Below are 23,271 nucleotides of genomic sequence, written 5' to 3' on the forward strand. Positions count from 1 at the left end.
AGAGCTGGCCTTGTGGTAGCAAGCATGAATTCTCCCCCTTTGCTAAGCAGCATCCACCCTGGTTTGCATTTGAATGGGAGATGGCATGTGCTACTGCTGTAAGCTGTTCCCCTGAGCGGATGGGGCTGCTGCCTTCTGCAGAAGGTTCCAAGATTCCCTCCCTGGCAGCATCTCCAAGACAGGGCTGAGAGAGACTCCTTTCTATCACCTTGGAGAAGCCACTGCCAGTCTGGGTAGACAATACTAAGCTACATGGACCAATGGTCTGACTCGGTAGAAGGCAGCTTCCTATGTTATTACCCTGATGAGTGGAGGGGGGGCAAAGGAAGCACGGTTGTTCCTCTCTCTCTTCCTGCTCTGCCCAATACCTGTGCTGCCTGCAGACTGGTCATTCATCAGGTAGAGCTGCGCAGTTAACTGCATAGTTGTGCCTGACAAATGGCCAGGCTGCAGGCACTTCCTTTTGTGCCCCCCGCCCCCGGCTGTTATTGGGAACAAGGCCTGGCAAATCCATAGTGAGGACTGTGCAGTTTCAATGCAGGTCTCTTCACCTGCAGAGACAGTAAATGAGTCAGAGCAACTTTGTAGGCTCAGTGACTTCAGTGGGAAAGAAGTAAGAAAAGGGGGATAAGAGCTGAGCCAGGGGGAGATTCGCCCTTCTTCTTGTTCATACTTGTGCACACTCACAGACTTTTCTTGTGCAAACTTACAGGTTTGTTCACACTTTTCTTGTGCACACTTACAGACTTTTCTTTGCTGAAGGAGTTCAACTTACACAGAGAAACAACCACGATCAAGCTTACAAACAGGACCACGCAAACCACAGCCATGATGTTAGTAACGAAGCGCCTATCAAGGAAACTTGTTTTAGGTCCCCGAGGCCCTGGAAGCAGAAGAGGACAGAAAACTTGGCTTTAGCCATCCGTTGCCAGCATCCCATGAGAGCCCCAGAGAAAAGCTTTCCACACACACTCTGGCCACCTCTCTGGGTCAGCAGTAGCCAGCGGCCTGCCGGGGATCTGGACTCTGCCGACTGCTCTAGAGTTGGGTCCCTGCTAGCCTCAGATTGGGTGAAATCAGCACTGCCAGATGGGGAAGGCACAAACCTGCCACACGCCCTGCCTGGCCTCCAAAGGACAGGGATGTATCCTTTTACAGGGCCGTTGCCGGGCCCAGAATACCATTTGTGCCAGGATGGGACAGACCACCGTTTGATCCCTGTGGCATTCAACAAGCCATGTTTCGATGTGCTCAAGCCGGTGGCAGAGGGGAGAAGACTTGGACTCTGGCCTCCTTAGGAGCTGAGTCGACAAAGCCATTGCTCCTCTTTGGGGCGCCTCTGCTGAGCCCAAGGGGTTCTTCTACAGGAGTTCAGTTTGCTTTGCTCCACCCTCCCCACCATGATTCATTCCAGTCTGGCACAGGACTTCCTTTGGCAGCTACAGAAGCCTGCAGCCAATGAAGGAAGTTGGCTAGGGAAGAAGGTAGTGTTGGGTGAGCATGAGGCTGCCCAGTAGGGTTGCGTGTTTTGTATTTTTTCTGTTTTGATTTGTACCAAATCCGAATCAACCCCATTTTGTATTTTGTCCAAAATTAAGCCTTCCGAATCACCCCAGTTTTGTTTTGTATCCGAATTAATTCATTCATTAATTATTCATTAATTAATCTGAATCCAAATTAATTCAGATTTAAAAATGGGTCACATGGTCAAAAGACTGGGTGGGGGTTATAGTGCCCAATGAGTGGAAGCTACCACAAAAATTTCAAAGGAATTGGGCAAACTGCTGATTTTTGGTGAATTCTTGCACATCTTTCAGATTTTCCCCATAGGGTATGATGGAGATTTCAGGAAAAGTATAGCTTCATGCGGGGTGGGGGGAGGGGTGGCCCAGAGTGGAGTGTGGTTGGTGGTAGTGCCCAGTTGGTACAAGGAAGCTACCACAATTTTTACAGAGGAATTTGGCAAAGGGCTAATTTTTAAAGAATTAATGAAGTTACACGTCTTTCAGATTTTCCTCGTAGGGTATAATGGAGGTTTCTGCAGTCCCGTAACTCCACTTGAGGGGCACAGGGGTGGCCCAGAGCAAGTGGCGGTGTAGTACAAATAGGGTGCCAACCACCCACATGGGTTGCCAACCCATGAAGTACAGGGTTTTGTTGTTCTAGAGGTGTTCTGAGAGTAGATTCTCTAGTAGCATCTGAGAGTGGATTCATGGTTTTTCATTAAAAATCTCATTTGCTACCAGAAAATCTAAACTCAACATCTCAGAAACAACAAAGCCCAGTACCCCAATGGGTTAGCAATCCATGGGCATGGTTGGCACCCCCTGTGCACTACACTACCATTCGCTTTGGGCCATCCCAGTGCCCCCCAGGTGAAGTTATGGGGCTGTTGAAACCTCCATTATTCCCTCTGGGGGGGGAAATCTTAAAGACGCGTATACCTCAAAAATTCCTAAGAAATCAGCCCTTTGCCCTATTTGGAATCTGGGTGCACCACCCTTGGGGCACTGCCACCCAACCCACTGTTTTGCCCCTGAAGCCCCACATAAACAAGTTGAAAGAGTGAAGAGAATGATGAACAACAACGACACTTAATTTTTTGGCACAGTTACTTGAGAATTTTGCAGCAGGTGGGAGGGAGCCTGTCCCTGTAGCACTAGCACAGCAGCACAACACATTTGTGGATTCAAGCAATCTTTCAATAAAAACACTCCCTCCCCATGGAACAGTGACCACAGGTCATTGGAGATAGCAAGATAGATCAATGAACTGCTTGGTACTATGGAACAGCTTCAAATGTTTTTAACTGAAGTGGAGTGAGCCATAGCCCAAACAAATCAGCCTACTGTTCAGAATTGTTGAGATTTATCATCACTGCATTTAAGAAAGTGCAAAACCATGGATCATGGTTACAAGAAAGCTAGAAGCAACTAAGATTCCTGGGGATGTCAATAGACTGACAGGGGTATTCCCCACCCACCTCCTTTTGTCTTCTGTAGTCCCATGTGGATGACTTGTCCCTGCAATGGCAAAAGTTGTGAACCACTGGCTTAGACGTCATGTCCCACCAAATTACATTGTGGCCTAAATTACTTTAGACTGCTCAAATTGAGCAACAAAACTTAGACACCACTATAACTCATAAAAATTAGAAGAACAACAGAATAGCTCTTCAAAAGACCCCCAAACAAGTCAAGAGATCCTTTCTAAACCTTTGGAAAGAAAAACGTGTGTAATTTCAGAACTTTCCTAACCAGCTTATCGAAAAGCTTCTCCACACAATTTATACCATGGCTTTTAGTAAGATCTTTGGAATGGCATTGAGCTCCCAAAGATATTTCGGTATTTCTGTCTCAAAATGCTGTCTTCCAAAGCCCTTTGGTAAGGTCAGTTTGCATTTCAATCACACGGAATACAACACATACTTAACTAAACCATTCAACAGCTTTTTGCATATCTTATCTTCTGCTAAGCACTCAGTGCCTCAGCTGGAGTGGAGAGAGTCAGAGAAGTCAATTTGAATTGCAATGCTTTTCCAAAGAACAAAGCATTCTGTCTGAAACACAGTCATTTCAGTTTGGAAACAAAAATCTCTATTTTTTAATTCTTGATTTTGTTTTGATTACAAAACCTCCAAAATTGGCATTTTCAGGCACAAAAGGTTTTGTACCCAAATCGAAATGCACAAGCCTACTGCCCAGCCTGAAAAAGAACCAGGCCCTTCTGTGTATGCTGTTCAAATGCCGAAGACTCTTGAGGAGGTCTGAAAGAACCCTCCAAGGGTTCCAAGGCCATTCACCTCCCCAAGAGGAAAAAGCTTAGCCCGGCTGAAAGACCAGGGGGAAGCATACATGCGTGTCACAAAAAAGCACAGTATTACTTGTAACCCCACCCTTCTTCCAAGGGTCCCAGGGCAGCAAACATGGCTCCCCCACCCCATTTTATCCTGCAAATGACCCAAGAGGGTATCCCAAGTCCTAGTCTGACTCTCTAACCACTACACTACACTGGCTCTCAGTATGTGCAACTGTAGAGAATGTGTGTCCTGCTGACATGGCATGGAAGTTCAGCTTACAATTTCCCATGCTTTTTGGTGCAAGAGTAGATTTGTAAGCTTCTTGATTCTTCACTCAAATCAAGGGTGTTAAAAAAAAAATTAGAACGTCAAGCAGTTCCCCTTCCTCTGCTATCCTCTCCTGTGCAGTGAACGACTTATGGATATGCAGTTTACCTACCCTTTGCTCCTTTTGCATCCTTTGCTCCTTTTGCTCCTTTTGCATCCTTCACTCCTTTTGCATCCTTCACTCCTTTTGCTCCTTTTGCGTCCTTGGCTCCTTTTGCACCCTTGGCTGCCTTTGCACCCTTGGCTCCTTTTGCACCCTTGGCTCCTTTTGCGCCCTTGGCTCCTTTTGCACCCTTAGCTATCAATGTATAAAAGTAATGAAATGCGTACCACTGCAATGGGTTAATTTTCTTATGCCACAAGAGATATGTGAAGCGCATGATGTTATGGACAAAGGGCCTGGGGCCTGGCTGAGCTCTCCGGAGCTCATTTCTAGGCAGGCAGCCCTCGCTTCCTCAAAATGAATGTTATCCAGCAGTGAGTGCTGCCTGGAAATGAGCTCCATAGAGCTCCTAGCAGTGGCGGCCCCCACTGGCCCAAAATTGTTTGGGGTGGGGGTTCTTGGGGGGGTGAGGGGGGTGACCCCTTTACTAACTGCTGGTCCAGGAAACTGTTCATGAAGAATGTACCAGTACATGACTCCAAAAACACTGAGAAACACTGTTCTGGAGGACGCACAGAGACCTGGTGAGCAACAAGCAGATGCAATAAAACTCTTGGAACCCTTGGGATGCATGTAAGGCCAAAATTATATACCCATTTTACAGGAGTGGAATTGGACAGTGAAGCCTAGATGAGTTTTATAATTGCAAGAGCCCCAGCGATACAGCTTTTCTCTTTCAAAAGCTCTGCTACCTAAAGCTGAATGAAAGACAAAATCCCACTGAGCATTAGGGGTGTCCATGGAACCATCTGGCCCAGTTCGGTTTGAGGCCAGACCAGCCTTGAACGGAACTGGGTCAGTTCGGTCAGGCCCCCATCGAATGCTCCACCCCACCCCCCGGTCCTGTCTGGAGGTCCACAATAATAATTAAAAAAAAAAAATAGCGATAAATACCTGTAGCCCCTTCGGGGAGCTTGCGGTAGGCCATGGGGTGTGTGTGTGTGTCTGTGAGGGTTCCCCCTCCCCCTGCTGGCCTCCCTCATCACCACTGTGGCCGGGTAAATGTAGTATTTTGGGGCCTTTGGGGCCTCCGTAAAGGTGAGCGGCAGCAATTTTGGCAGCTGCCGTGCATCCATAAATGCCCTCTGTGAGGCCTGTCATGCGGCCTCGCAGAGAGCATTTGCACATGTGTGGCAGTGGCCAAAATGGCCACCGCTCACCTTTACGGAGGCCCAAAAGGCCCAAAAATGCTACATTTACCCAGCCGCGGCGGTGATGAGGGAGACTGTGGGGGCGGGGGAGGACCCCTTGTGGACCCCTCTGCGGCCTACAGAAATCCAAAACAGATTGTGAGGAGCTCCAAAAGGATCTCTCCAAACTGGGTGAGTGGGCGACTAAATGGCAAATGTGGTTCAGTGTTGGCAAGTGTAAAGTGATGCACATTGGGACGAAGAACCCCAATCTGAGCTGTCGGTGACTGACCAGGAGAGGGATCTTGGGGTTGTGGTGGACAGCTCGTTGAAAGTGTCTATTCAATGTGCGGCAGCTGTGAAAAAGGCAAATTCCATGCAAGGGATCATTGGGAAGGGGATTGAAAATAAATCTAATATTATAATGCCCTTATGCAAAACTATTGTGCGGCCATACCTGGTGTACTGCATACACTTCTGGTCACACCACATCTAAAAAAGGACATTGTAGAACTGGAAAAGGTGCAGAAGAGGGCAACCAAGATGTTCAGGGGCCTGGAGCACCTTTCTTATGAGGCAAGGCTACAACACCTGGGGCTTTCTAGTTTAGAAAAAAGGTGACTGTGGGGAGACATATTAGAGGTCTATAAAATCATGCATGGTGTGGAGAAAGTGGAGAGAGAGAAATTCTTCTCCCTCTCCCATAATACTAGAACCAGGAAATTGATTGCCAGGAAACTTAGGACCAGCAAATGGAAGTACATTTTCACGCAACACATTATCCACTTGTGGAATTCTCTGGCACGAGATGTGGTTCAACAGCCTGGATGGCTTGAAGAGGGGTTTGGATAACTTCATGGAGGAGAGGTCTATCATCGGCTACTAGTTGGAGGGCTATAGGCCACCTCCAGTCTCAGAGGTACGATGCCTCTGAGTACCAGTTGCAGGGGAGTAACAGCAGGAGAGAGGGCATGGCCTTAATTCCTGCCTGTGGCTTCCGGCGACATGTGGTAGGCCACTGTGTGAAACAGGATGCTGGACTCGATGGGCCTCCTTGGGCCTGATCCAGCAGGGCTGTTCTTATGTTCTTAAAGAAGCTTCTTCTATTCAGCTGTCCCTCTCTCAGGCAAAGGGCAGGAAGGAGTCATGGAGCTTGTGGTCCCCCATCCCAGGAAGTAAGGGTGCATAGACAGGGTGTGCCTGGGAAAGGCAACTTACGTGGCATGTTATCTGCTTATTCTGATGGGCGTCTCATGTCTTCTTGCGTTTTCTGTGAAGCCATAGACCAGAAGAGACTCTTACCACACAGACATAGCACCAAGAACAGCCCTGGGGCATTCTGAAGGGCAGGGCAGTTCACATAAAACCCCCTCTAGCATTGTGCACCTCTCACCCCCCTCAACCCCACCCTACCCCCGTTGGTCTACCTTGTTCTGGGGTGGAATGCTCTCAGGGGAATCTCAGCTGGGTCTGAGCCTTTTATTTTTATCTATCTATCTATCTATCTATCTATCTATCTATCTATCTATCTATCTATCTATCTATCTATCTTGTACACCACCCCAAACTTTCATCTCTGGGTGGTTAACAAAAATGTTTAACAAGTTAAAACATACATAAAACTTTAAAACAATGTAAACTATTTAAAAGTCAAAACAGATTAAACCTTAAAAATTTTAAAAGCTGAAAAGTTTGGGTGAAGAGGTGGGTTTTCAAGTGCTTTTTAAAAATTGCCAGAGGTGAGGAGGATCGTATTTCAGTAGGGAGCACATTTCACAGTTTTGGGGCAGCAACTGAGAAGGCCCGTCCCCATGCGACCACCTGCCGAGCTGGTAGCAACTGGAGACGGTCCTCTCCAGACAACCTCAATGGGTGGAGGGCTCATAATGAAGAAGACGTTCTCTTAAATACCCAGGGCCCAAGTGGTATAGGGCTTTATAGGTTATAACCAGCACTTCGTATTTTGCCCGGAAAATACTTATTGGCAGCCAGTGTACATTTATCAGCATAGGAGTGATATAGTCTCTCCGAGATGACCCAGAGACCCACCTGGCTGCCGCATTCTGGACCAACTGAAATTTCCAGACTTCGTACAAAGGCAGCCCAACACAGAGCACATTGCAGAAGTCAAGACTGGAGGTTACCAGCAGATGTACCACTGTTTTGAGGTCATTCATCTCAAGAAACGGGCACAGCCGGCGTATCAGCCAAAGCTGATAGAAAACCTTTCTGGCCACCGCCTCAACCAGAGATACCAGGGAGAAGTCTGGATCCAGAAGTACTCCCAGACTGCAAACCTGTTCTTTTTTGGGAAGTGAGATCCCATCTAGAACAGGTAGATCAAAATCGTTTCTGGAGTTCTGAGCCCGCACAGTAAGTACCTCCATCTTATCTGGATTCAGTCTCAGTTTATTCTCCCTCATCCAGCCTATTACTGCTTCCAGGCAGGCATTTGAAGAGGTTATGTCATCTCCTGATGATGTTGACATGGAGAAATAGATCTGGGTGTCATCAGCATACGGATAATACCCTGAACCAAATCCCCTGATGATCTCTCCCAGCGGTTTCATGTAGATGTTAAAAAGCACTGGAGACAGTATGGAGACAGTATGGAGCCCTGAGGGACACCATACATTAGCTCAGATTTCGAAGAGCAACAGTCTCCAATCGACACCATCTGGAATCTGTCTGAGAGGTAGGAGCAGAACCACTGTAAAACAGTGCCTCCCAATGCTCTCAGATGTTCCAGAAGGATACTATGGTTGATAGTATCGAAGCCGATGAGAAATCCAAAAGGACCAACAAAGTCATACTTCCTCTGTCAATTCCCAAATGGAGATCATCCATCAGGCCAATGAAGGCAGTCTCCACCACATAACCCACCCAAAAGCCAGTTTGAAATGGGTCTAGATAATCAGTTTCCTCCAAGTTTCCTCTCATCTGGAGCTGAGAGACCACCACCCTCTCAATTACCTTGCCCAACCATGGGAGGTTGGAGACAGGTCTATAGTTGCTTAACTCTGAGGGATCTAATGCAGGCTTCTTTAGAAGAGGTCTAATAATTGCCTACTTAAGACAAGGAGGCATCCTGCCCTCCCTCAGAGAAGCATTTATGATTTCTACCAGGCCTCCTACAACAGCCTCCCTGCTAGATAAAATAAGCCATGTTGGGCAAGTGTCAAGAGAACAAGTGGTAGGCCTCATCGCCCCAAGTAGCTTGTCCATATCCTCAGGAGTCTCAAACTGAAACTGATCCAGTAGAACCACATAAGAGGAGTTGTTGGACACCTCCAATTCAGACACTGCTACAATTGTGGAGTCTCCATCAAAGTCGGACCAAATATGAGAGATTTTATCTGCAAAAAACTAATGAGTTTTATATCACAGCGGATAACCAATGGATCCAAATTCTGATTCAAGGAAGCGGAGGCACGTACTAGCCCCCTCACAACTCTGGACAACTCCACTGGACATGAACTCTCAGAAGCAATACAGGCAGAAAAGAACTAATTCTTTGCTGCACATATTGACTGAGCATAGATCTTTAGATGTGCTCTATTTAATAATCTGTTGGATTCGAGTCTAATCTTTCTCCACTTGTGCTCCAATTGCCTGTCTTGCCGCTTCTGCCCCTGTATCTCTTCTGTATACCAAGGGGCCAATTTCGAAGCAGGTCAGAGGGTACACTTAGGAGCAATCATGTCTGCTGCCCTGGTGAGCATGTTGTTCCAGTTCTCCACCAGGGCATCAACAGGATCACTGGCAGAGCCAACATTAAATTCCTCCAAGGTTTTTTGGAATCCCATTGGTCCAATAACGTCTTCAGGTGGACCATTCTAATAGGCCCCTCACTCCTGCGGAGGTGGGAAGTGGTTGTAAGTCTAACCTTAACCAGATGGTGGTCTGTCCATGACAATGGGGAAATCACAGGAGTCCCCACCCACAGAACACCACCCTGATCAGAGTAAAAGACCAAACCAAGCATGTGACCTGCAATATGTGTCGGTCCAGAGACCATTTGGGATAGGTCCATGATTGTCATGGCCACTAGGAACTCCTGAGCTACCCTGGACAGATTGGTCCCAGGATGAACATTGAAGTCCCCCAGCACCAAAAGTCTGGGATACTCCAATGGAAGTTCTGCGACCAAGTCTGTGAACTCAGTAAGGGATTCTGTTGGGCAGCGAGGCGATCGGTACACCAACAGAAGTCCCAATTTATTCCTGGTCCCCAAACTTAAGTACACACATTCAGTATGGTCAGATACCCCAACAGGGACCCTGATAAGGGAGATGTCATCCTTATAGACCACAGCCACTCCACCTCCCCGCCCACGTTCCCTTACTTGCTCCTCTACAGAATACCTTGGAGGGAGGAGCTAGGGCCAGACTGGGCCACTAGCCTCCCCCAACAAAGTCTCGGTGATGCACACCAGGTCGACCCCTTTATTCACAATCAAATTGTGGATGAGTTCAGGTTTATTCTGGACTGGATTGACATTGCAAAGGAGCAAGGTGAGGCTATGTGAGTTGTTGGCAGTGTTCCCTGAGAACAAAGAGCTGGCAGGACAACCTGAGGGGAGGATAGATATTAAATTTCTGACTTCCCTTCCCCTGAAATGGCCCAACCTGCTAACGTTACTTCTTCTATTCCCCGCCACCACTGGAATAACTTTTATCCGTTCCTTGCTTTTTTCTTGGGCTTTTAAAAGGTACTGTAGTTTTATGGTTGTGGTAACTCGTTTTATTTTGATGTTTTGCTGCTGCTCTTATTGCTGTCTTCTTAATCCCAGTTACTACGGTGTTTTATTTGGGGTTTTTATTTTTACCTTTTGTTATGCTTTAATCTAATTTGTTTCAAATTGTGTGATCTATTCTGTGAGCTTCCTCGGAAGCCTTTGACTGGAAATCTGCTTAAAACACCTTAAATAAAATTATATGAAATGAAACAGGCTAACTGGAGCCTTGGGAGTTATTTCTCAGTGGCAGAGCCTCTGCTTTCTCTTCAGAAGGGTCTCAAGCAGCTGAGGAGAGCTGTTGAAATGCAGTCTGGAGGGGTCAGTTGTAGAGACGCAGGGAAACTGAGCCCCAGGAGAGGAAAGTGCTCGTGAGTTTGGGGACCTGTAGTTTGCTGGTGATTAGCGAACTCTCCTTTTAAGCTCATCGTGGGTAGATGGGCCAGGAGATGCTCAACAATAAGGCATTCATGACTCAAGTTTTTTATCACTCTGGAGGAGAACACTATGTAGAACTGGGCAAGAAGAAGCAGGTAGAATTCACCTGGTGGGGGTTAGCGAGGGTGTGTGAAGGGGAGACATCAGCCCCTCCTCCCCTCTCTCCAGCCAGAGGTGCATTTTTAGCCAGTGCGTGGAAGAAACAGCCGGCAAGCTGGACAAAACCTCAGGAAGCTGACAAGAGGTTTGGGGGCCTGGGATGAAGCAGGAGCTGCACTGCCCCCGGGGCTGGGTCTGTCCTCTGGGAGCGGACGTCACTGCCCTTGCTGACTTTTAGGAATGCTTTGCTATCTTGTAGCTCCATCCATTGCTCGGCTTGGACATGCTAGAATATTGGGTTTATGCACACCGGACGCCCCAAGCCTCCAAGGGAAACCAGAACCCAAGAAGCACAGCACCTCTGGGATGGCTCACCCCTTGGAGAAGGGGGATGGAGGGGGCTTGGCCAAGGAAACCGGCCTGCCTCTGAGAGCTAAGGCAACACACACCACTCCCAGCCGGGAATCCACTGCAACATTCTGCTGCAGGACCCATTGGCCTCCCCTGAAAAGGAGAGGCTGCTCTCTGCCTGAGTCCCCAGAGACTCGGCTGCTGCCAGTCAGAGCAGGGAACCCGGGGCTAGAGAACCAATGACCTGACTCAGCAGAAGGCTGAATAAAAGTGGGGCATCTCAGGCACCTGATCTTCATTCTGTGTGGTTGGTTCTTCCTCCAACTGAAGCTTTAACTGCCTTCCCCTTTGATGACAGCACATTCCGGAACTCCTCCCATTCAGCCCATGCTGCTCCCTCATTGGCTGCCTGCCATGCCCAATCTGCATTCCAGGCCGGGCAAATCTATCCTTGATTATATTTTTTTCTATAACCCACCATTCACAGAACCCAGCGGTGATAGGAACCCATGAGCAACTGAAGAGTGCAAGGGCAGATTTATTGATTTATTGAGAGTGTTTACACCCAGTCTATCTTCTGAACAAGGCTCTTTGATGTGTTTGTCCAAGAAAAATATGTTTCAGATTTCTACAAATTAATGAAAAGGTTGGTATTGTAACATCAAATTCGGAGACAATCAGTTGCACATATGGCACCCCCCATTTTCAAAAGCAAGCTAATTCCAATTCAGGAAAATAACCTTTGGTTTACAGGGATCGTAATGTGTGTGACAGCTCCAACTGAGCTCCAAAAAGCAAGTAAATCCAATGCCCCATGGTGTTTACGCCTTGAGGGCATGAGCCCCGATGTCCTGCCTGAGATATGTACTGTCCCACCAATACCAAATCCTAACTCTGGGAACACAACTTGGGTAGGTTCTCCATGCTCCCATGCACTACCTGCATTGGCTGGTGGCAACAGCAGAAAAATCTGGGGATTTGTGTTACAGCGAAATGTACAAGAAAACCCCGGAAAACTCGAGGCAGCGTCCTTCTTAGCAAGGCCCCGGAGGCAGCAGCGGATCCCCATCAGCCCCCAGATTTGTGGCTCCCCGACTAATTGTGTGTTAGGCCTGGGAGCAGTTTCCACTCCATCGGACTAGTCCACACAGCCCCCCGGCACTCCACAGAAGCAACCGTTCCCACTGCGCAGTGCTGCATTTTGCCCAGCACCGGTGGGGGTCCTTTAGAGGGCACTGAGTGATGTGGAGCCCCAGCGCGCTACTCTGAGCTCTTGCCCAAAAGCGCAAGACCCCGGCACGTGGTGGGCGGCCTGCAGCAGCATCATGGGCAGAGCCATGCCATCTGCATTACCCTGCACAGAACGTGGACATTCATTCATTCATTTTATTTGACACATTTAAATACCTCCCCCAACACTTACATCTCTGGGCAGTTGACAATAATACTGACAAAATAAAATAAAAAGGTTAAAATCTGTCAGACTCTACTCGAATCTGACAGATTGTGACATAGAGCACATCTAAAGATCTATGTTCAGGTAATACGTGCGGCAAAGAGGCAGTTCTTTTCTGCCCGTATTGCCTCTGCGACTTCACATTCAGCGGAGTTGTTCAGGGTTGTGAGGGGATTAGTATCCGCCCCTGTCTCCCTTGAACCAGAATTTGGAGTCATCAGTTACCCGCTGTGATGTGTTTAAAGAGTTTTTTGAAGATAAAATCTCTCGCATTCTGGCCGACCTAGATGGAGACTCCACAATTAATTTGATGTCTGAGCTGGAGGTGCCCAACGACTCCTCTTATGTGATTCAACTGGATCGGTTTCAGTTTGTGACTCCTGAGGATGTGGACAAGCTGCTTGGATCGGTGAGGCCTACCACTTGTTCTCTTGACCCTTGTCCAACATGGCTTGTTCGATCTAGCAGGGAGGTTGTTGTTAACAGCCGGGTGGAAATCATAAATGCAGGATTTATTTGTCTTATAAGAAGGCAATCATTAGGCCTCTTCTAAAGAAGCCTGCATTAGATCCCTCAGAGTTGAGCAATTATAGGCCTGTTTCCAACCTCCCATGGCTGGGCAAGGTAATTGAGAGGGTGGTGGCCTCTCAGCTCCAGGCGGTCCTGGAGGAAACTGATTATCTAGACCCATTTCAAACTGGTTTTCAGGCGGGCTACGGGGTGGAGACTGCCTTGGTCGACCTGATGGATGATCTCCAATTGGGAATTGACAGAGGAAGTGTGACTCTGTTGGTCTTTTTGGATCTCATCATCATCATCATCATAATAATAATAATAATAATAATAATAATAAAAATTCGATTTCTTGGCAGCTCTCAAAACTATCGACCATAGTATCCTTCTGGAACGTCTGAGGGTGTTGGGGGTGGGAGGCACTGTTTTACAGTGCTTCCGCTCCAACCTCTCAGGTAGAGTCCAGATGATGTCAATTGGAGACTGTTGCTCTTCAAAATCTGAGCTTAAGTGTGGCGTCCCTCAAGGCTCCGTACTTTCTCCAATGCTTTTTAACATCTACATGTAACCGCTGGGAGAGATCATCAGGGGATTTGGAGCTGGGTGTTATCAATATGCTGATGACACCCATATCTACTTCTCCATGTCAGCTTCTTCAGGAGATGGCATAACTTCCCTAAATGCCTGCCTGGAAGCAGTAATGGGCTGGATGAGGGAGAATAAACTGAAACTGAATCCAGATAAGACAGAGGTACTTATTGTGAGGGGTCAGAACTCTAGAGACGATTCTGATCTGCTTGTTTTAGATGGGGTCACACTTCCCCAAAATGAACAGGTTCGCAGTCTGGGAGTACTTCTGGATCCACACCTCTCCCTGGTTTCTCAGGTTGAGGCGGTGGCCAGGGGTGCTTTTTATCAGCTTCGGCTGATACGCCAGCTGCGTCCGTTTCTTGAGATGAACAACCTCAAAACAGTGGCACATATGCTGGTAACCTCCAGACTTGACTTCTGCAATGCACTCCATGTGGAGCTGCCTTTGTACATAGTCCTGAAGCTTCAGTTGGTACAGTACGCGGCAGCCAGGTTGGTCTTTGGGTCATCTCGGAGAGACCACAGCACTCCTTTGTTAATAGAGTACGCTGATGACACCCAGATCTACTTCTTCATGTCAAGTTCTTCAGGAGCTGGCATATCCTCCCTAAATGCCTGCCTGGAAGCAGTAATGGGCTGGATGAGGGAGAATAAACTGAAGCTGAATCCAGATAAGACGGAGGTAGTTATTGTGCGGGGTCAGAACTCTAGAGACATTTTTGGTCTGCCTGTTCTAGATGGGGTCACACTTCCCCAAAAGGAACAGGTTCGCAGTCTGGGAGTACTTCTGGATTCACACCTCTCCCTGGTTTCTCAGGTTGAGGCTGTGGCCAGGGGTGCTTTCTATCCACTCCGGCTGGTACACCAGCTGCGCCCGTTTTGCAAGATCAACTACCTCAAAACAGTGGTACATCTGTTGGTGACCGCCATACTAGACTTCTGCAATGTGCTCTATGTGGGGCTGCCTTTGTACATACTTCGGAAACTTCAATTGGTTCAGAAAGCGGCAGCCAGGTTGGTCTCTGAGTCATCTCGGAGAGACCATGTTACACCTCTGCTGATGGAGTTACACTGGCTGCCAATAGGTTCCCGGACAAAATACCAAATGCTAGTTATAACTTACAAAGCCCTAAACGGCTTAGGCCCTGGGTATCTAAGAGAGCGTCTTCTTCATTATGAGCCCCACCGCCCATTGAGGTAATCTGAGGAGGTCCGTCTCCAGTTACTGCCAACTCGTTTGGTGGCTACACAGAGATGGGTCTTCTCGGTCGCTGCCCCAAGATTGTGGAATGCGCTCCCTGCTGAGATACGATCCTCCTCATCTCTGGCAATTTTCAAAAAACACCTGAAAACCCATCTTTTTGCCTCAGGTTTCTCAGCTTCCTAAATTTGGGGGGTTTTAATATCTGGTTTATTTTGAAACTAAAAACCCGATTTCGGGATTATAATCACTGGAATTGTTTAATTGTTGTTTTAAAATGTTTTTAAATTGTTAATTGTTACATTGTTTTTGAATTTGTTTTAGCTCTTTACTGTTTTAGTGGTTTGTTTTAATTGTAAACCGCCCTGAGCCATTTTGGAAGGGCGGTATACAAATAAAATCAAATAAATAAATAATAAAAAGCATTACAGACAAAGCCATTACAAAAAATACAAAGCAAAAAATACAAAGCTGAAGAACATTAGAATAATTTAAAATTCAAAGCAGTGTTAACAATTATCTAAAACGTTTTTGAACTTTTGTCAGTGTTGCTGTTGGAGATCAATGTAGTGATGTACTACAGGGGAAATGGCTTGACTACCCAGCCAGTGGTTGCCGGTTCAGGCAGCAGTGATATAGGAAGAAGCTAAAAGGCATCATCTCATTCTGCGTGGGAGGAGGTAATGGTCAACCCCTCCTCTTTCCTACCAAAGACAACCACAGGGCTCTGTGGTTGCCAGGAGTTGACACCGACTCACGACACACTTTGCCTTTAAAAGAGTTCCACTTATGATTCTTGATCTAATGCAATCTTCTCTCCCGTCAAAAATAGCCAACAATATCTTTGAAAAATAAGAAAAGCTGGATGTGGTTGGAAGGAGGCAGAATAACATTAACAATAAATACATCATCATTATTATTATTTCAGGTTTCCCAAAGCTGATTAAAAAAGCCCTTCCGTCTTTTTGGAGACCATTATTGTCCCAGATGACCTTGTGCTTGCAGGCAGGCAGGAGTCTTTCCCAGCCCTACCTGGAGATACCACCACGAGGGACCTCTTCATGCAAACTAGGAGTTGCAACCACTGCAGCAGTGATCAGCTGGAATACTGGATCCAGTGTGTATCCCAACCTTGCTACACACACAGTACTCGCCGCCTGACGGGCAAACTAAGTGGGATCCCTTAGATCTTTCTCAATGACGTCTTGCAGAGAAGTCGGGGTGGCCGCCAAGTCTTGAAGGAGGCTGGCTCCAGGACAGAGATCCACAGGCAGTGACAGACTCCCCCACATAGGGGGAGAGTGTTGCCAGAACCTAAAGGGTATACTCGTGGGTCAAATGGGCTATAACCCAAAATTTGGCTTAAAATAAGAAAAGATACCCCCCCCCGCGCGCCCCATCAGTTCTTCCAGTGAAGGTTAGTTCTCAGGGGGCGTGCTGGGGGGTTAGAGGTTCTTCCCTGCGCCGCACTTCGCAGGGCTCTTCTAGGCACACCTCCTGAAATGGCCAGGGGCACTTTCTCTCTTAAAGGGGTCCCCTCCACCCGGGAAAAGTGGATGGAGGTCATTGGAGCTCTGCTTCCCAGCAGCGGCAGCAGCAGCCCGGGTGGCTCCTCTCTTCCCCGCCCCGCGCGCTGTTTGCAGGCTGGCCATTCGTCAGGTACCGTGCCGCTCTACCTGACGAATGGCCAGCCTGCAGGCAATGTAGCTCAGTCTCGGGCGGGGCGGGAGAGAGAGAGAGAGGAGCCACCCGGGCTGCTGCCGCCTCCTTGAGCAGCCTCCTGGCTCGTGCGCCCGCCAGGGTTCAGCGCTGTCCACTCGTGTTCCCAGGGAGTCCCAGATGCGATGGACTACAACTCCCATCATCCCGAGCCAATAGCCATTGCAGCTGGGGGTTCTGGGAGTTGTAGTCAACAACCTCTGGGAATCCCTGTGAGCGGGGACACTGCTGTCAACTCGGGTCTGCGTCCATTTGTGGCAGATCTGCTCTTTTAAAAAACTTTTAAAACAGACTCAGCGTCTTGCTCTCAAATGCTGCAGGATTTCATGCTTCTGCGCCTGCGCCGACTCCTCCCGCCCGGCTCCCTTTCTTCGGCCTCCGGGCGGCAGCAGCCTCGGAGCCTGATTGGAGGGCGAAAGAGTCCGGCTGGCGCGCCGGCGCTGTAACTATGGCAACGGCCGAAGCCGAGCGCGGCGGGGAGGGAGGCGGTCCCTCCCTGCCCGGCGCGAGCTCTGGTTGGCCCACGGCGGGGAGAAGGAAGCCGACCGGAAGCGCGGCGGAGCCTAAGACAGGGTACTTCCGGTGGTGATGTGGCCGGAACCCCGAGAGGGAGCCAGCTGAGAAGCAGAGCGGTGAGTCCCGGTCGGACAGCCAGGCTGAGGCCCCTCGGCACCCGTTGGACTGCGGCCTGCTGGGCGACGGCCGGAGGCTCCTCTCTCCTGTACTGCCTGCAGGCTGGCCATTCGTCGGGGAGAGCTGCATAGTCCACCCTAGCGCAGCTCGACTTGACGGAGGGCTAGTTTGCAGGCAGCATGGCTTTCGGTCAGGGCAGGAGAGAGAGGAGCCACCCGAGCTGCTGCCGGGAAAGCGAGGCGGCTCCTTAGACGCCTCCCTGGCCCCTTAGGGTGGGCCACTAGTGCTGCTCTCTGCCGGGCAGCAGCTGCTGCTGCCTCTCAGGCTAGCCCTGGAGGGGGCGTGGGGTGTTGCAGTGAGAGGGAACAGCTCTGGGGCGGGGGGGGGGGGGTGGCAGATCAAGAGTCGGGTGGCCGAGGGGTCAGCCTGTGGGGCTGGGGTCAGGGAAACCTGGTCCGGCTTGGAAGGCTGTCACTTCTCCGCATCAGGATTGCAGGCGTCTTCCGTGCCCTCTGCTCCTGTAAGGGCAGTTTGGTCCGCAGGGGTGGGGAGGGGGCTCTTCTCCTGCTTCACCTGCAGAGTGCTCTGCTGTTCAAGGCAGAGGAGCAGGCATGGTTGGATGGAAGCCCTCCTCCATAGGAAGCACCCCGCCGGATCAGGGCCAGGGTCCATCTATTCCAGCCTTCTGTTTCCTGCAGCAGCCAGCCAAGCACCTCTGGCAAATTTCCAAGCAGGATATGTAGGTGGAACAATCATCTCCCACTGCGGCTTCCCTCTGTGGATGGAATATTGGTTGCTGGGAAATGACAGCGAGAGAGGCAGTAAAGGTGTGCTGCTGCTGACCCTGGAGGTCACTTGGAGCCAGCATGACTAGGGGGTCACGGGCATCTCTGTCACCTGCCTCAACTTGCTTTGTATCCTGGGGCAGCCCCCAACTCCTTCCCTCTGCCAGCGAAAACATTGGCTGCCCCTTGTCCCAGTCACTTAAGCAGAGGCTCTTCTTCTCTTCCTAATCCTACGTGGACTTCTCATAACATGCCAGACCCCAACAGAACTATTGGCACTCTACAGTGATCTCTCTTTCTCGTCACACTGTCTGTGCACACATGAGCACAAGGCCATACATAGCTCCATGCCCTCCATCAGTAAGGTCTTTTTCTGTGTTGCTACTTGTCTTTGGGGCCCCTGTGCCCACATGCAGAATACATACACACTGATCATGTTAAACATGAATGGTGCCTGCCAAGGGTCAAGATATGTTGGCTCTGTTCATCAGCCAGACCCAAAAAAGATGTTTACTTGCTGAGCTATGTTGGTACATTATTCATCAGGATTTTTTCCCCCTCACCAGGTATCATTTTTCACTCATAGGCAAGTGGACTAGTGGGTTTCCTGAGCCCGGGTGCCTGTCCATACTATGGTTAGGGAGGTTTAATAATAAGTGATTGGTCTGTTTTGTGTGTTTTACCTCCTACTCTGTTTAATTGTTTACTAATATATACTTTCTCTTGCTCTCATTTTATGTGTCCCATTTTGAGACACCTGTTTTTTTGGGGGAAAGGGTTATAAATGGCCTAAATAAATAATATTTGCTGCTTTTTCTTCCAAATGCACGCAGACCGTGAAATTTGGGATTTGGGAGGCAAAAGCAGCAGGTAAATGCATGTCACCTAATGGCACAGCAGGGAAGCAACCTGCCTAGAGAGCAGGAGGCTGTTGGTTCGAATCCTCACTGGTGTATTTCCCAGAATATGGGAAACTCCTATTTCAGGCAGCAGCGATATAGGAAGGTGCTAAAAGGCATCATCTCATACTGCACAGGAAAAGGCAATGGTAACCCACTCCTGTATTCTACCAAGAAAACCGCATGGCTCTGTGGTCACCAGGAGTCGACAACGACTCGATGGCACAACCAAAGTACCAAAATGCATGCAGACGCCATATAAGAAGCACTTGATTTGATCCCCTTTTTGTTCTTGGGTATGCGTACCTGAGTCCAAGAGTGGGGTGAAAAGGCAGCCTTGACATCCTTTTTCTGCCAGGGACCCCAGTTAAGCAGGGCCATAATAGCTATGACCCCTGGTATCAGTCTCTCGCCTTTCCCCCTATGTGTGAAAGGTCAGCCCAAAGGATTGTAGATATGTGGCAGGGTCAGGCAGGATGTGGAAGTCATGGGGTTTGTTTTATTCACGGGTTTGCCTTTTGCATTTGTATCCTGTTAGCTTAGCTTCAGAAGCCTTCCAGACAGCTCCTGGCTTAAAGCTGCAGAAGACATAAGCATCAGACCAATAAGCAGATCAAAGAAGCATTTGTTTGTCATCCTCTCTTTACACCTAGGGTAAGAGAGGAGAGATCTGCCTTAACTCAGATGGAACATTCTAGGATTTCAATCACATTGGCACTAAAACTAAGTAAGGTGTGGTGACATAAATACTCTGCCAAAAATGAAGCAGGTACTCCTGGGATGAAAACGAATCTTCTGAAAATGATGAGCATCCCAAGAGAGCTTTGCTTGGATTTTCACTCAATATCAGCTGTGGGTTTTGCTGTAACACTCTCTGCCCCATAAATGGCCACTTACATGATTGCTGGAGGCAAGGAAGAATAGCCTTTAGGTGGCAAGGCAGAGAAGCATTTGGAAATGGGTACATGTACATATTTGGGGAGAGGAGCATTAGTAGCTCACCAGAATTTTTTAGTAACCCTATTTGGTTCATCTGAGCCTGTGAAGCAATTGTACCATATCAGTTTCTATGGGTTTATTGCCATGGTTGCCTGCCCCCCATCCTATACTTCCAAACCCAGGGCTAAAAAGAACCCAGCTGTCTAGTCAAGCAAAGACCTAGAAGTATTTTACTGCTCTGTACAGGACCTGATACAAAAAATTAAATGTTGATTTTCTTAATTTTGAAAAGTAGCTTGAAAATAGGGACATATTTCCGGCCCTGTGCACACCTCCGGGCCCTAGGTTCTCTGATAGCTGACTTTGGCAATGCTTGTGGTAATATGGACAATACCTAACATTCATATAGTGTGTTTAGAGGCTATCAGAGGCTAAGCCATTTGTTGGGGCTAGTAAGCACAGCCTTGCATGAGATCAGGGGGGAAGTATTTTGTGGTTTACAGCAGAGCTGGGTGGTAGGTCAGTTTTTTTATCCCCATAGCGCAGATGGGGTGATCGAGGCTGAGAGTGGCTGGCCTGAGGCCACTTAGCAAGTTCATGACCGAGGCAAGATTTGTACCAGGATCGCTTCCTGGTCCATTCGCTTAATCATTTTTGGCCCAGAGTCAAACAGAACAAACAGCCCTAGGCAAGTGCCTGTGTACGCCCAGCTGCCCCACCAACAGTGTCAGAGGGCGCTCAGCAGTAAACTCGAGTTGGCTGCCCAGGTGGCCTTTGCTGGCACTCCAGGTAGGACTTCAGAGCAGGGGGCCTGTTTCTTGGGCAGCCTGTGGTGTGTCCTTGACCTGGGAGGAAGGAGTGAGGTTGAGCAGCTGTGGGGAAGGAGCACTCCTGGTGTTTTGTGTAAAACAGGGAATATTGCAGACTTCCGTGGTAAAGCCTGTAGTTTTCCCTACCCCTTCAGTTTGTCTCTGCTGATGTTTGGAAATGAGGGTGGCGGGATGCAACTGGCTAGAACTGACCATCTGCTCACTCTGTCCCAGTGCTCTTTATGTCAGGAGTTTTGGTGCTGATGTAGAGCTTAACTTAGAAGTCTGTGGGAATCATTATTCCTCAGACGTTTGTACTGACCTCCATACCTACACATGTTTTTTCAGTAATGTGTGCTACATTGTTGGCCTAAAAGGGAAGTAAAAGAGCCAAAGCTGAGGTTTCCAAAAGCTTCCCAGCCTCGTTGCCTGGAAGTCATTCTGCTTCTCTCCAGGCTGCCGGGCAAGTGCCCATGTAGACGCTTGCCTTAGAAAGGGGAGAGAGAATTGTCTTGTGCTGTTGGGGACATTCCTGATTCTGAGCTCAACGGAGCTGTGACTCGGTCACGTCAGGGCAAGCTGAATATTCAGCGAGGGGCTGATCTATGTCTTCCTCTGGTCCTGCTGGGATGCGTCATCCTGCACAAGGACAGAGCCGTTCATTATTCCATAAATGTTCTGAGTTATAGACATAGCCTTGGGAATATATGAGTTCTTGGTTACTCTTTTGACGTTTCTTATGACAGCATGGAGGAGATGAGCCCCACCCCTACCATGACTAGACAGAGCCAAGATGTTTGTCAGCCTCCCTCTCACTTTTGTGTTCCTGATAAAATCCACGTTTCTTCCTCCCTTTTCTGCTGCTCAACTGCAGGCTCAAGATGCTGAGCCGTTTGTCGGGGCTAGCCAACACTGTCCTGCAGGAGTTGTCGGGGGAAGGAGAGGATGCAGGGGCTGGAGCTTTGCCTGCCGTAAGTAGCCGCCGTTCTTCTCCCAACATTGCTCCTTGCTGGGTAGGAAAGGGGCCTGCACCGTGCAAGAGCTTATCCCTCTGTTGGCAGCTGTCCAGTTGAGCTACAGGAAGGGTGGCCAGCCTGAGGCTCTCTAGCTGCTCTTGGGCTGCAATGTGCATCATCCCCAGCTGGCCCTTTTCTTCAGAGGTGTTGAAGCCAGCCTTGTATCCCTTTTGTTGTAGCCCTGTTGTTCTGTTTCATGGAGTTCTCCTTTTTGTTCCATGCAGGGACCAGATCTGGAACCCAGCCAGCAGAATGGGGAGGAGATGCCGGAGGATGTGCTGGAACGCCTGGCCCACATGGAGAGGCTGGTGGTCCAGCTGAAGGATCTGCTGCGAGAGAAGGAAGACCACCTCCAGCAGAAGGATGCTTTGCTCCAGGTAGGGATACGTACTGGCACAGTTGCAGCAACTACTTCTGGTTACATCCAGACAATGTAGAAATGGGCTTTTAGGGAATCGTGTGCTGGCAGTGTATGGGGGGAGTGCATCCTCCCCCCCCCCACACACACACCCTTAAAGCTACCCCCACCGTCAAACTTTCGAGCTGGCCAGGGTTCGAACTGGTTTGAACATCCATAAAAGGGCCTCTGAATGGGTTCGTGCACATCCCTCGCTCCAGGTACTGCTAGAAACTTTGTGCAAGTTTCTGTGGTAGGCTTCACCCCTGGCCTGAATTCTCTCCTCTGCTGTGACACCTGGAGTTTTATTTATTTATTTTATTTTATTTTTACATTTATATCCCGCTCTTCCTCCAAAGAGCCCAGAGCGGTGTACTAGTTGCAAAGCCTGGCAAGTGTAGCCAAGGAGCAGACATTTCCTCCTAGCTCTGGATATGGCCAAGTGCTTAGCACAGATTCTTCTGATATAAGCTTGACATAAGCCTCCTATAGGAGTTTGGGATGCTCGGGTCCTCTCTAGATGGGCTTGCTCCACTTGTTTGTGCTGTAGTGCCTTGGCATACTGTGTAGGGGTGTGCATGGATCTGCTTTGAATTTGAACTCGAATTTGAACCATGGTTTGGTCCGTTCAGTCAGCCTGATTTGACATGCTATCCGGTGAGAATTCACCTTTTCAAGCAAATTATGCTCTAAAAGGCTTCGGCGGGGGTGTGAGGGGGGAGTGGCGAGAAGGCACCTTACTGGCAGCAGCGGCTCCGCTAAATCTCTGCGCAGCGGTGGCACGTTTCCGACCTCCGTGCCTGCAATTTGAACTGGGTCTGCAGACCGCTAATACTGTGTGTGATGCTCCCTCCTTCAGGAAGAGAGGCAGGCCGCTGAAGCCAAGCTGACAAAGCTGAAACTGCAGGCCAAAGCCAAGCTGGCATCTCTGAACAAACGCATTGAGGAGCTGACGGAACAAGGAGCGGCCTTGCCCGCAAAGGACCTGCCGGGAGAGCCGCTGCCTCCCGCTAAGGTGGGGCTAAGTGGCTCTCTGGTGCAACAAGCCACCCATCTCTCCAGAGTGGCCGTCTGCCTTCCTGTGGGGCCTCCCCTGCGCTCTCTGGTTTCACTCTTGACTCTGCCTGCCCTCGAAGCAGGGCTGTGGACACCTTGTGCTAAAAGTATCCAGTCCCTGCTGCAGGAAAGTGGACGCTGCTGCCTGAACAAGCCATGCACCTTAGAGCCAATTTGCTGCTTCCCTGTACACTTGTCCTCCCTCTGCTAAGCCA

At 49.1% G+C, this 23,271-nt stretch overlaps 2 protein-coding genes and 1 long non-coding RNA gene across 14 annotated transcripts in view; 2 read left to right on the plus strand and 1 right to left on the minus strand.

The window, feature by feature from the left end:
* Window positions 1-1,611, plus strand: part of LOC128326150 (uncharacterized) — a 30,581-nt gene extending 28,970 nt beyond the window's left edge. Inside the window, exon 3 of the long non-coding RNA XR_008307869.1 lies at window positions 746-1,611. This is a non-coding gene — a long non-coding RNA (uncharacterized LOC128326150). The remainder of the gene's footprint in view (window positions 1-745) is intronic.
* LOC128326148 (collagen alpha-1(IV) chain-like) overlaps window positions 1-11,399 on the minus strand; it is a 36,014-nt gene extending 24,615 nt beyond the window's left edge. Inside the window, exons 1-5 of one of the 8 annotated variants that reach the window (XM_053252427.1) lie at window positions 11,287-11,365; window positions 6,638-6,689; window positions 4,239-4,424; window positions 2,984-3,023; window positions 776-883 (exon numbers count right to left, since the gene is read on the minus strand). In XM_053252427.1, coding sequence (XP_053108402.1) covers window positions 776-883; window positions 2,984-3,023; window positions 4,239-4,283 — 193 coding nt within the window. In that variant the 5' untranslated portion in view covers window positions 4,284-4,424; window positions 6,638-6,689; window positions 11,287-11,365. Of the gene's footprint in view, window positions 1-743; window positions 884-2,983; window positions 3,024-4,238; window positions 4,425-5,183; window positions 5,421-6,637; window positions 6,690-11,286 lie in introns of those variants that run through there. The other 7 variants (XR_008307867.1, XM_053252423.1, XM_053252424.1 and 4 more) reach the window with 7 other exon arrangements.
* Window positions 5,576-23,271, plus strand: part of GOLGB1 (golgin B1) — a 56,180-nt gene continuing 38,484 nt past the window's right edge. For 2 of the 5 annotated variants that reach the window (XM_053252412.1, XM_053252415.1), the window contains exons 1-4: window positions 17,065-17,154; window positions 21,462-21,558; window positions 21,828-21,980; window positions 22,860-23,015. In XM_053252412.1, the coding sequence (XP_053108387.1) occupies window positions 21,469-21,558; window positions 21,828-21,980; window positions 22,860-23,015 (399 nt within the window). In that variant the 5' untranslated portion in view covers window positions 17,065-17,154; window positions 21,462-21,468. Of the gene's footprint in view, window positions 5,612-17,064; window positions 17,155-19,389; window positions 19,494-21,461; window positions 21,559-21,827; window positions 21,981-22,859; window positions 23,016-23,271 lie in introns of those variants that run through there. The other 3 variants (XM_053252414.1, XM_053252413.1, XM_053252416.1) reach the window with 3 other exon arrangements.

The sequence above is a fragment of the Hemicordylus capensis genome, chromosome 5 (assembly GCF_027244095.1).
Source record: "Hemicordylus capensis ecotype Gifberg chromosome 5, rHemCap1.1.pri, whole genome shotgun sequence".
NCBI lineage: Eukaryota > Metazoa > Chordata > Lepidosauria > Squamata > Cordylidae > Hemicordylus > Hemicordylus capensis.